General features: G+C 45.7%; 1 protein-coding gene across 2 annotated transcripts in view; it reads left to right on the plus strand.

Annotated features, from left to right (window-relative positions):
- LOC120986636 (NXPE family member 3-like) overlaps positions 1 to 13,890 on the plus strand; it is a 97,842-nt gene that overhangs the window by 73,827 nt on the left and 10,125 nt on the right. For both annotated transcript variants that reach the window (XM_040415301.1, XM_040415302.1), the window contains exon 4: positions 3,650 to 3,723. In XM_040415301.1, coding sequence (XP_040271235.1) covers positions 3,650 to 3,723 — 74 coding nt within the window. The remainder of the gene's footprint in view (positions 1 to 3,649; positions 3,724 to 13,890) is intronic.

Here is a 13,890-nt window from a genome sequence, read left to right on the forward strand (position 1 = left end):
AGGAGGGTTGCAAAGCTGACCAGCCAAATTCCTGGCTGGTTACTCTATCTGTGAGCCTGTATCCCAAGCCAATCAGTGTCTAATCTCAGAGTCAGGATTGGGATTTAAAGAGGTTTTTCACCCTGCATCCTTGTGGGCAGACCTGCGGAGGAAAGCATATCCACTTCTGGATTCCTGCTCCTTCACAGTCCCATTTCTCCCGCTCTTGCCATGTCAACATTTGGTTTCACAATGGTCCTGTGGCCGTGGCAATGACTGGAGGACACGTCACTGGAGGACAATGCATGGAGGACACAACACCGAGAGTCATTCGCTACTGCGGCATCCATGTGACCTGTGTAAATAAACCAGTTGTTAACAAGGCAGGGAAGCGTGAAGGAGCCTAAACCTAATGGCAGGGAGCAGGTAAGTATGCATGGCGGGTCCTACCACTCCAGGGTTCAACCAAAGAACTCTCAGGGGTGAACAACCCCTTTAAGTCTGGAACTGACTGTCTTTGCCTGTGATTTTCACTTTGTGGCTCTTGTTTTGAGGTCTGTGTGTCTTTGCATTTCTTTCAGACCTTCCTGTGTACTGACCTAGGCTTGTTTCTGGATTTTCCTTTTACCTACTGATTAGGGTGCTACTAATTCACCTTCTTAGACTGTATGGCTTTTTTTTTATTAACCTTTTGTGCACTGATTAGTACTTTTCTCCTGCTACTCCATGGCATTTTAGGACTGCTACCTGTGAACTTGCACCTTTTTTTTTTCTTCTGCCTTACTGCAGCTGTAACCTGAGTCCCTAGCAGCCAATTCCAACCTATTGTGCTGTGGGATGTTGTGACATCCTAGGAGTAGTCTTAGATCTACTAACAAAGTGGTGAAGGATGATAGAATTGAATTTGCAGGTGGTGGTCCCGGATGGTTCCCCTGTATTCTTCCTTACCTCTGTTCCATAATATCAACAGCACCATGTACAGTAAGATTTTTTTACTGCTTGTTTAGCAGGTTATCTGAAAATTATTATTGATAATTATACCTTCGCTCCTGATATCATGTTCAGTCAGATATCAGATCAGATATCAAGAGAAAACAGTGAGTGAGCATTATCCAAGTATTCACAGTGGGAAAATGTGTACCTCTTTCTGGGGCTTACAGTTGCAAGAAAAAGTATGTGAACCCTTTGGAATGATATGGATTTCTGCACAAATTGGTCATAAAATGTGATCAGATTTTCATCTAAGTCACAACAATAGACAATCACAGTCTGCTTAAACTAATAACACACAAAGAATTAAATGTTACCATGTTTTTATTGAACACACCATGTAAATATTCACAGTGCAGGTGGAAAAAGTATGTGAACCCTTGGATTTAATAATTGGTTGAACCTCCTTTGGCAGCAATAACTTCAACCAAACGTTTCCTGTAGTTGCAGATCAGACGTGCACAACTGTCAGGAGTAATTCTCGACCATTCCTCTTTACAGAACTGTTTCAGTTCAGCAATATTCTTGGAATGTCTGGTGTGAATCGCTTTCTTGAGGTCATGCCACAGCATCTCAATCGGGTTGAGGTCAGGACTCTGAGTGGGCCACTCCAGAAGGCGTATTTTCTTCTGTTTAAGCCATTCTGTTGTTGATTTACCTCTATGCTTTGGGTCGTTGTCCAGTTGCAACATCCATCTCCTGTTGAGCTTCAGCTGGTGGACAGATGGCCTTAAGTTCTCCTGCAAATTGTCTTGCTAAACTTCATTTTTCCTTCGATGATAGCAATCCGTCCAGGCCCTGACGCAGCAAAGCAGCCCCAAACCATGATGCCCCCACCACCATACTTCACAGTTGGGATGAGGTTTTGATGTTGGTGTGCTGTGCCTCTTTTTCTCCACACATAGGTTTGTGTGTTTCTTCCAAACAACTCAACTTTGGTTTCATCTGTCCACAGAATATTTTGCCAGTACTGCTGTGGAACATCCAGGTGCTCTTGTGCAAACTGTAAACGTGCAGCAGTGGCTTCCTCTGTGGTATCCTCCCATGAAATCTATTCTTGTGTAGTGTTTTATGTATCGTAGATTCGCTAACAGGAATGTTAGCATATGCCAGAGACTTTTGTAAGTCTTTAGCTGACACTCTAGGATTCTTCTTCACCTCATTGAGCAGTCTGCGCTGTGCTCTTGCAGTCATCTTTACAAGACGACCACTCCTAGGGAGAGTAGCAGCAGTGCTGAACTTTATTTATAGACAATTTGTCTTACCGTGGACTGATGAACAGCAAGGCTTTTGGAGATACTTTTATAACCCTTTCCAGCTTTATGCAAGTCAACAATTCTTAATCATAGGTCTTCTGAGAGCTCTTTTGTGCGAGGCATCATTCACATCAGGCAATGCTTCTTGTGAAAAGCAAACCCAGAACTGGTGTGTGTTTTTTCTAGGGCAGGGCAGTTGTAACCAACACCTCCAATCTCATCTCATTGATTGGACTCCAGTTGGCTGACACCTCACTCCAATTAGCTCTTGGAGATGTCATTAGTCTAGGGGTTCACATACTTTTTCCACCTGCACTGTGAATGTTTACATGGTGTGTTCAATAAAAACATGGTAACATTTAATTCTTTGTGTGTTATTAGTTTAAGCAGACTGTGATTGCAGAAATCCATATCATTCCAAAGGGTTCACATACTTTTTCTTGCAACTGTATATGGGAAATAATTCCTTTGATGACATGCCTTGGTTTAGTCTGCATTGGTCAGATTATGGATTAGAGCAGTGTTCCTCAACTCCAGTCCTCAGGGCCTACCTACCGGTCATGTTTTCAGGATTTCCTTAGTATTGAACAAGTGATATAATGAGTGTCAGTGCATCAGAACTTACCACAGGAATTCATGTTTTGGGATAAACTCAAATATTGACCGACAGGTGCGCCCAGAGGACTGGATTTGAGGAACTCTGTCTTAGAGGAGCCACCACTGCACCCAGCTCAGTAACACATATCCTGTACAACACGTACACAATATTATGTCTATTGTTATTGAATTAAAGCCATCTCAATTCATTATTTTCCTTCTGTGTTTTCTTAGTTATCATGGTTTCCAGTTTTGTGTTAAGCTTTAAACCTGGTTATGCCATATGTTCATACAGCACTAGCTTCTCCACGACCTGGTCACCCAGTTGAGATGGGAAGTCACTGAATCAACTCTCCATAATTCCCGTCAACCTCTGTGGAGATAACTCCATGCATGGACAGCTTTGTATTTTATATGTTGCTACTATAGACTATGAGGGAGATTTATCAAACCTATGTAAAGTAGAACTGACTTAGTTGACCTTAGATACCAATCAGATTCTACCTTTCATTACTCACAGCTCCTTTAGACAATGAAAGGTGGACTCTGATTGGTTGCTATGGGCCACTAAGCCAGTTCTACTTTACACCAGTTTGATAAATCTCTCCCTATGTGGCTACAGTAAGGTGGAGTCCATAGCAAACTTTTTGGCTCCGCTACAAATCTTTATTCAGCCCCTGTTGTCTTTCTTTCTTCTAGTCAGATCAATCTATGTATATTAAATGTCAGTCTTGGTTTTATCAAGCATCAAGTATGTAACCCATCAAGGACAAGAAAACACATAATAGTAGAACCCATAAAAAAAACGAATTTCTTTTTTCTACAAGGTCATTGATTGAACAAGAAATTTCATCAAAAGTCAAATCCTTTAATGTTCTTCCTCAAAAAGATGACATCAAAGGTATGTTTATCTATCTATCTATCTATCTATCTATCTATCTATCTACAGTGGAATAATGGGCTGTAGAGATAAAGACATGTTCTTTGCTTTTTGGTTTTTTTGGGGGGTAGGGATGGGGTGAGTTGGGGCATTTTTGTTACCTACCCTTCTTATTTAGGGCCCCTCCTCAGATCCTGCCTGCTCTAGGAACGAGCCTCCCTAATGTCACCGGTGATGCTAGGGAGGCTTGTCTTGGCCACGGCCTGCTATTGGTTTCTCCCCCCCCCCCCCCCCTCATCTCTGGATGTTTTCATATGTGTGACAGGGAGATACAGCAGCAGCCGTGCCCGCATCAGAAGTGACACCGGGAGTAGGGTAAGTACAATCTGTGTGAGGGGCCCGGGCATATGCGGGGGCATTATAAACCTTGGATAACCCCTTTAAGTAAAAAATGGCACAAAAAGCTTAGCTAACTCTTTCAATGTATTTCAATGTGACCTGTGTTATCAGAGTTACCAGAGTCGGTTGTAGCTCAGCTATGTCTGTATGCTCCTGTCACACATAAGGAGGACAGATCATTAGAGAAGAAGGATATGTGCTGCTATCTGGTTTTAACTGGCAGATCTATCTCTATTATCTCTGAAGGTCAGCTAGTAAAGAAACCTTTTTACCTTGTGATGATGCAATGAGCACAGCACCACGAAGGTTAAAAGGTCAAGATTAAAGGGTGGTGGCTCTAAATCCCAACTTCACCCCTCCATACAATCACCTTGTACTTGAGATTACAACTCTGTACATTTTAGGTGTAGTCTGCCATTCGGTTATTTAGCAGCCTACAATTCATATAGATTTTGGTGCCAAGCAGCAAAAATAATGAAAAAAATATATAGTTATATATAAAAATAAGTATACAAAATCATGACTAGAGTTCGTTCGGGTTCGTACCGAACTTTAGGTTTTTCAGCACCCGGACCCGAACATTTACGTAAAAGTTTGGGTTCGGTGTTCATCGATTTTGATGGCGCTTTTTGAAAGGCTGCACAGCAGCCAATCAACAAGCGTCATACTACTTGCCCCAAAAGGCCATCACAGCCATGCCTACTATTGGCATGGCTGTGATTGGCCAACTGCAGCATGTGACCCAGCCTCTATTTAAGCTGGAGTCACTTAGCGCCGCCCGTCACTCTGCTCGGATTAGTGTAGGGATAGACTGCAGCTGCTGTGAGGGAGAGATCAGGGAGAAATCTTATCAAGAACTGGTTTATGTACTCAGCGATCTACAGAAAAAGTGTTTTGTGAGTGCAGTGCACAATTTTTTTAAGCCTGCCCTTTTGAGCCCTCTAGCCCTTTCCAGGACTATTTTAGAGCCATTTTAGTGCCCAAAAGTTCGGGTCCCTATTGACTTCAATGGGGTTCGGGTTCTGGGTGAAGTTCGGGTCCCGAACCCGATTTTTTTTTTCAAGCTCGGCCGAACCTGCCGAATTCGAACATCCAGGTGTCCGCTCTCTCTCAGGGGGTCACAATTACAGACTTCTCCTCTGACAACGGGGTTCAAGTCCAAAAGGTGCTTTATTTTGGCACTTCAGCAGCATCACACACATAAACATCGAAAATAAACACCTGCCCGTATGGGCTCTCCCTAATACACGTGTTGTCTCTACCTCACCTATACAGCACCGTTCACACGGGATTAGATTCGGTTAGATCCGGTTTCCTCAGCCATATATGGTCCAGCAGCCTCCAGGCTGTGACCACACCAGCACCCTTGGGGGGAGATGGTCCAGAAGTCCTCCCGACTCTGTCCGTGCAACCCCTCACCCCCTCCCCTCCAAGTCATACACAGAGGGTTGTTTTATCCCTCCTTGATTACAGCAGCAGGCCTCACCTGAGATCACCTCCGGCAAAAGACAATATGTAACTCCCCAAAGGTGCATTACCAGCTTTGCACCCCACTACTATCTCCTATGGCTAGCCTAATGACATTATTTTTATTTATTTCCAGGTCCTGTATAATGTGCATATCTATTTCCATGTAACTGTTTATGTTCACGTGTTTTATGCCTGGTTCACCAGCAGATGGCAGCAAACCTGGCAGAGCTATCTTACAGATAATGGAGCTTTCTATTCCATTCTAACCATTCCCCCTTTGTGGTGTGGTGGGCGTGTCCCACTTGCTGCAGGGAGGGTGGAGTTCTAGTTAGTGAGAGAGGAGTCTAGCTTACCCTCTGCTAGAGGAGGGAAGCAGGTGCATGTCCCTGTTGGACGTGCTATGCCCCAGCCAGATAGAGCACCTTCAGCTCTGCTGGACATAGAGGCAACAGCTGGAAGCATCAGAGGCCAGGAGTAAAGTTCTCCCTGGACAAATCTAGAGTCATACTAAAGAGAGACGTTGCAGCTTGCAGCGAAAGCTAAGTAATACAGCCAGCCTGTCAGCACAGCAGAGCCAGAGAGTGACAGACATAGCAGAGAAGAGTTTGCCTGCTACAGTTAATGCTAAAGCCTGCTGGTAACCAAGACAAAGTTGGAAAATTGTTTCTGATGAATGTTTACCAAAGTAAAGCTGTTATCAACTTCATCACTTTATCAACTACCCCCTTTGTCTACTTCAGAGCCTGGGGTTCCAGCGCATCCAGGAGCACCATGACACGTGCACAAGTACACTTAAAGGGACAATATAGGCTACCCTACACCACTCTGGCATTCCTACACCTGGGTACCATCCACAGTATCACTTAAAGGGGCTATGTGCCCTTGTTGCTTCACTGCAACTGGCGTCGCAAAAACAAACACTTATCTCGTCTTAACCACTTAAGCCCCCTTAGCTTAAACACCCTTAATGACCAGACCACTTTTTACACTTCTGCACTACACTACTTTCACCGTTTATTGCTCGCTCATGCAACTTACCACCCAAATTAATTTTACCTCCTTTTCTTCTCACTAATAAAGCTTTCATTTGGTGGTATTTCATTGCTGCTGACATTTTAACTTTTTTTGTTATTACCGTAATCGAAATTTAACGATTTTTTTGCAAAAAAATGACATTTTTCACTTTCAGTTGTAAAATTTTGCAAAAAAAAAAAAACGACATCCATATATACATTTTTCTCAAAATTTATTGTTCTACATGTCTTTGATAGAAAAAAAATGTTTGGGTAAAAAAAAAATGGTTTGGGTAAAAGTTATAGCGTTTACAAACTATGGTACAAAAATGTGAATTTCCGCTTTTTGAAGCAGCTCTGAGTTTCTGAGCACCTGTCATGTTTCCTGAGGTTCTACAATGGCCAGACAGTACAAACACCCCACAAATGACCCCATTTCAGAAAGTAGACACCCTAATGTATTTGCTGATGGGCATATTGAGTTCATAGAACTTTTTATTTTTTGTCACAAGTTAGCGGAAAATGATGATTTTTTATTTTCCACTAACTTGTGACAAAAAATAAAAACTTCCATGAACTCACTATGCCCATCACAAAATACCTTGGGGTGTCTTCTTTCCAAAATGGGGTCACTTGTGGGGTAGTTATACTGCCCTGGCATTCTAGGGGCCCTAATGTGTGGTAAGTAGTTTGAAATCAAAATCTGTAAAAAATGGCCGGTGAAATCCGAAAGGTGCTCTTTGGAATGTGGGCCCCTTTGCCCACCTAGGCTGCAAAAATGTGTCACACATGTGGTATTGCCGTACTCAGGAGAAGTTGGGCAATGTGTTTTGGGGTGTCATTTTACATATACCCATGCTGGGTGAGAGAAATATCTTGGCAAAGGACAACTTTTCCCATTTTTTTATACAAAGTTGGCATTTGACAGTCAGGACAGAAATAGCGGGTGTCACGCCTTATTCCACTCCTGCAACAGACACAACATTTTTTTCGGGGTGACGGTTGGGTTGAGGTACCAGCAACAACATTGGGGAAATGTCGCTCATGTAGACGGCTCACTACACTGGTGGTTGGGGCCATGGAACCTCCTGGATACAGGAGGTTCTCGATGATCTCTTCCTGAAATTTGAGGAAGGATCCTGTTCTCCCAGCCTTACTGAAGAGAACAAAACTATTATATGCAGCCAATTGAATCAAATATACAGACACCTTCTTATACCAGCGTCTGGTGCGTCGGGAAACTAAATAGGGAGCCAACATCTGGTCATTGAAGTCCACCCCTCCCATGAGCGCATTATAGTCGTGGACTGAGAGGGGCTTTTCAATGACACGGGTTGCCCTTTCAATTTGTATTGTCGTGTCTGCGTGAATGGAGGAGAGCATGTAAACGTCACGCTTGTCTCTCCATTTCACCACGAGCAGTTCTTCGTTACACAAGGCAGACCTCTCCCCCCTTGCAAGACGGGTGGTAACGAGCCATTGGGGGAAGCCCCGGCTACTAGGTCGCACGGTGCCACAGCAGCCAATCTGTTCTAGGAACAAATGCCTGAAGAGGGGCACACTTGTGTAGAAATTGTCCACATAAAGATGGTACCCCTTGCCAAATAAGGGTGACACCAAGTCCCAGACTGTCTTCCCACTGCTCCCCAGGTAGTCAGGGCAACCGATCGGCTCCAGGGTCTGATCTTTTCCCTCATAGATCCGAAATTTGTGGGTATAGCCTGTGGCCCTTTCACAGAGCTTATACAATTTGACCCCATACCGGGCGCGCTTGCTTGGGATGTATTGTTTGAAGCCAAGGCGCCCGGTAAAATGTATTAGGGACTCGTCTACGCAGATGTTTTGCTCAGGGGTATACAAATCTGCAAATTTCTGGTTGAAGTCGTCTATGAGGGGCCAAATTTTGTGGAGCATGTCAAAAGCTGGGTGGCATCTGGGACGGGAGGTGCTGTTGTCGCTAAAGTGCAGGAAACGCAGGATGGTCTCAAAACGTGTCCTGGACATAGCAGCAGAGAACATGGGCATGTGATGAATCGGGTTCGTGGAGCAATATGACCGCAATTCATGCTTTTTGGCAAGACCCATGTTCAGGAGAAGGCCCAGAAAAATTTTAATTTCGGAAACTTGGACTGGTTTCCACCGGAAAGGCTGGGCATAATAGCTTCCCGGGTTGGCGGATATAAATTGTGTGGCATACCGATTTGTTTCTGCCACAACTAAGTCCAAGAGCTCCGCAGTCAAGAACAGCTCAAAAAATCCCAGGGCCGAACCGATCTGAGCTGTCTCAACCCGAACTCCAGACTGGGCGGTGAAAGGGGGAACTACAGGTGCGGCTGAAGTTGGTGACTGCCAATCAGGATTTGCCAGCACCTCAGGGACTCTAGGGGCTCTACGGGCCTGTCTTTGCGGTGGCTGCGACGGGGTAACTATTGCACGTGCCACCGTACCAGCTTCAACTGCCCTTCTGGTGTTCGCCACTTCACCAGGTTGTACGGCAGTGCTGGTACTAGGTCCAGGATGGGCTGCGCTGCTGGTGTATGCCTCACCACGTAATCCGACAGCGCCAGCACCACTCTGCTGCCCTTGAAACGGATCCTGCACAACCTGTGGTCTAGCGACACGGGGCCGGGTACGCCTGGTGCTATCAGGGACCTCAACCTTCTCGTCCGAACTTTGGGTCAGACTGCCACTGCTCTCTACAGGTTCATATTCTGACCCGCCAGATTCATCAGATGAGGGTTCCCATTCCTCATCCGACTGGGTCAGAATCCTGTAGGCCTCTTCAGAAGAATACCCCCTGTTTGACATTTGGACTACTAAATTTAGGGGTATTCCCTGAGACTACCCAAGAAAAAAAGCAAGCCTGTCTTACAAATGGGAGGCTAGCGAAGTACCGGAGGCCGCTGTGATTGATAAAAAATATCAAAACTGATTTTTTTATCGCCGCAGTGCGTGTAAAATGAATGTGCAGTGATCAAAAAATAATAATTTTTTGTCACTGCGGTGGGGCGGGCGTGGGTGAACGCACGTGTGGGCGACCGATCAGGCCTGATCGGGCAAACACTGCGTTTTGGGTGGAGGGCGAGCTAAGGTGACACTAATACAATTATAGATCTGACTGTGATCAGTTTTGATCACTTACAGATACTATAAAAGTACAAATGCTGATTAGCTAATCAGCGAATAAGTGACTGCGGTGCGGTGGGCTGGGCGCTAACTGACGCTAACTACCTAACCAAGGGACCTAAACTAACCTAAACCTAACAGTCAATACCAGTGGGGGAAAAAAAGTGACAGTTTACACTGATCACTTTTTTCCCTTTCACTAGGTGATTGACAGGGGCGATCAAGGGGTTAATTGGGGTGATGGGGGTGATGGAGGGTGATCTGGGGCTAAGTGTAGTGTTGGTGGGTACTCACGGTGATGTGTGCTCCTCTGCTGGAACCAACCGACCAAAAGGACCAGCAGAGGAGCAGAGAAGCCATTTAACACCTTATATTTACAAATATAAGGTGTTAGATGGCTTGTGATTTTTTAAAAATCAGCAACCTGCCAGCGACGATCATTGGCTGGCAGGTTTCTGACTAAATACTCCTCGAACTATTGCCGGCCCGCGATGAGCATGCGCGGGCCGGCTCTGACCGAAATCTCGCGTCTCGCGAGAGGACGCGTATATGCGTCCAGGAGGAATGAATCGACCGCCTCCAGGACGCGTCGCTGCGTTCGGCGGTCCGGAGGCGGTTAAAGGGACCCTAGTGCGGACAACTCCTCTGTTGCAAATACATGTAGTGGAAGGGTGTGGACTGGCAGATCCCACTACCAAACCTATCCCCCAGTCCACATGAAATCCAGCCCAGAACAACATCTAGACAAAACTGTCTCAGCAAACTACACTTTGGTGCTCGATCAACACTAGTGGCCACCAATGATTCCCGGTCCTTCCGGTACTCAATTTGGTTCACGTCAAGAACCCACCCAGGCACTCCTTCATCGGCCTGGATCACCTCGTATGTCACATTACGTTCGTCAACACTGCACATGAGCTCACAATTTATAGAACAATTTGAAAACTGCTTCTCTGCATCTGGTTCGTGTGGTACACCTTCTAGAACTGCCACACTTTCGTGCACATTTACCACAGTGGGTTCCCTCAGAAGTGTGCTACCAACATTATTAATCAGCATTGTCAAATTGCATACATTTTTACCAGCAGGGGGAGCTTCTTCCCCGATCACAGCCTGCAAAGAAAAAGGGGTGTCATCATCATCATCATATATTTCACATATCTCCACATTTTCATTATGCATTTCAATTAACTTCACATATTCATTCTGCACCTCATCTGCATTGTTTTCAATGGTCATTTCCCTTACACTATCATTTAAAGGGACTGGTACAGGTTCTGCAGGAGTTTTGTCACTTGCTGCAGAAGTGTCGCCTTTTCCCCACAACTCCCAGAACAAGGGGAAAACATGGCCCAACATTACATCCTGCATGACCCTTTTTGCAACACCAAGTTCATAGGTCCCAGTTCCCACTGGAGTCTCACATTCAGCGAGAGCCACAGGATGCACTTTGCTATCCCCATGTATGTCCATCACACTTACTTGTTTGTCCAACACATAGTCTCCAGCTACCAAGCTGGCAAGTACCAGGCTCACCTGGCTCCCTGCATCCAACAACACTTGGACCGGGACTGCCATTTACCACAATGTCCCGGTGTCTTAACACCTACCTGCTCAGCACATAGTGACTGCCGCCGGCTCACACCACAGTTCACGGCTTCTGAGGTAGTAGGGCACTGGTCAGCAACATGCCCGACCTCCAGAGCCTTGCTCACTATCACATTTTCCTAATGCACGGAGGACATTTGTGCGTCCTCCGGGACAGACCCAGACCCATTCAACTTGAATCGGTTCGTGATCCGCCCGTTCTGCAAAAAGATAGAGCAAGTTCTATATTTTTGCGGAACAAAAGTACATAATGGAGCCCCACAGAAGCACTCGGTAGTGCTTCCGTAGGGTTCCGTTCCGTGCTTCCGTTCTGCACCATTCCGTTCTGCACACAAAACAGTGTCCGTTTATTGCAGATCCGCATATGCGGTCCACAATACGGAAACGGAATACATACGTTAGTGTGCAGGAGGCCTAACAGGAATGCTCTTACCCACAGACGTCACAGGTTCGGCGCTCCCAAGTTCTATACACATATCTCCACAGCGGTCATCATCCTTCTCCTGGATGTTACGAACCTCCAGCCCTTGGTTCCTGGTCACATGATCACATACAGGCTCCTCAGTGCAGCCGTTGCCATGGGAAACACCTTGGCCTTGAATCCAGTCTTCCTTCTCAATCCTCAGTCCCACCCTCTGCTGAAGACTTTTCCTTAGATTCTCCAACCGCACAATTTGAAGCACTTTCTCCGCTCCATAGCTGCCAAAACAACGGGAAGTCTCTGCCCAGTATTAATTTCACCTCCAGGGTCTCACATTTCAAGAGTTCCCACTGTACAGAGCCATAGTCCGTTACAAATGTCAGAGACACAGTGGTATCTGTCTCTGGCCCCCTCTTCAGAAAGTCCAAAACATCGGGCATGACCCGAGACACTTGTTGGCGGGAATCTAGAATGACCCGCAGCAGGATTCCCCCAATCACCAACTCGCAGGATCTCTCACATGTTTGGTCAAATCTCCTTATCAAACGATCCTCCATTGCACAGTCCCCCAGCTGGCAACACTCCCAGCAATACATTGTTGCACCTGATGGGCTCCACCAAGCCGCAGCAACTTCCACATAGGATTTCATAGTGACCCCAAAAACATTTTTTTTCCCACAGGTTAGTCTCTTCACTTGAGCTTCCGGCCCCTTTAAATCACCGCAAGATTTTCTTGCAAAACATCAAAAGTGTCCAGATTTGCAACAGCAGCTTTATCCAGACATTGGGCTTCTGGCCTTTTAAATTTCTCCAATACAACTTTCAGCAGCACATGCTCTTTTGTCATTCTGTTGCCCCTAGCGACACTATGCCTTTTAACTTTCTATTGCCCCTAGCAACAACATTGTGCCCTTTTAGCATGGACACATGCCTTTAGCAACCTGCTGTTGCCCTTTTTGCATGGACATTGAACCCATCCTACACCAATTGTAAGGGATCGCTCTCTCTCAGGGGGTCACAATCACAGATTTCTACTCTGACAACGGGGTTCAAGTCCAAAAGGTGCTTTATTTTGGCACTTCAGCACCATCACACACATAGACATCGAAAATAAACACCTGCCCGTCTGGGCTCTCCCTAATACACGTGTTGTCTCTACCTCACCTATAGAGTGCCATTCACACACGGGATTAGATCCGGCTTCCTCAGTCATATATGGTCCAGCAGCCTCCAGGCTGTGACCACACCAGCAGTCTTGGGGGGAGATAGTCCAGAAGTCCTCCTGACTCTGCCCGTGCAACCCTCTTTCCGTAAGGCTTTAAGGCTTTACAAAGCCTCGTGGCCCCTCAGCCCTCCTGGCTGAGACCACACAGAGCCTCTCAGGCTCCCCTCTCTCTCAGGCTTCCTCAGCCTTTCTCCCTCTAAGGTCTCATGCACATGACCGCATGTATTTTGTGGTCCGCAAAAAACGGATCCGCAAAAAATATGGATGACATCTATGTGCATTCTGTATTTTTGCGGAACGGAACAGCTGGCCCTTCATAGAACAGTACTATCCTTGTCCATAATGCGGACAATAATAGGGCATATTCTATTTTTTTGCGGAAAGGAAATAGGGACATGCAGAAACCGAATGCACACCGAGTAACTTTTTTTTTGCGGACCCATTGAATTGAATAGTTTCCCATATGGTCTTCAAAAAACACGGAACGGACACGGAAATAAAATACATTTGTGTGCATGAGCCCTAAGTCAAACACAGAGGGTTGTTTTATCCCTCCTTGATTACAGCAGAAGGCCTCACCTGCGATCACCTCCGGTAAAAGACAATACATGTAGTGGAAGGGTGTGGACTGGCAGATCCCACCACCAAACCTATCACCCAGTCCACATTAAATTCAGCCCAGAACAACATCTAGACAAAACTGTCTCAGCAAACTACATTTTGCTGAAACCACTGCAGCTTTCTAGATTTCAGTTATCTCACCCAGCTGAGGTATCTGGGTGGAATATGCACCCCTCCCCGCACTTATACTGTACACATCACCACAGTACCTTGACTTTCTCAGTGGACAAATCTGACAATAGCAAAAATTCCACGATTCCCCTTCTAAACTTCATGAGTAGGTTAACTGTAACTATTGCCATACA

Source organism: Bufo bufo, chromosome 1, assembly GCF_905171765.1.
Source record: "Bufo bufo chromosome 1, aBufBuf1.1, whole genome shotgun sequence".
Lineage (NCBI taxonomy): Eukaryota > Metazoa > Chordata > Amphibia > Anura > Bufonidae > Bufo > Bufo bufo.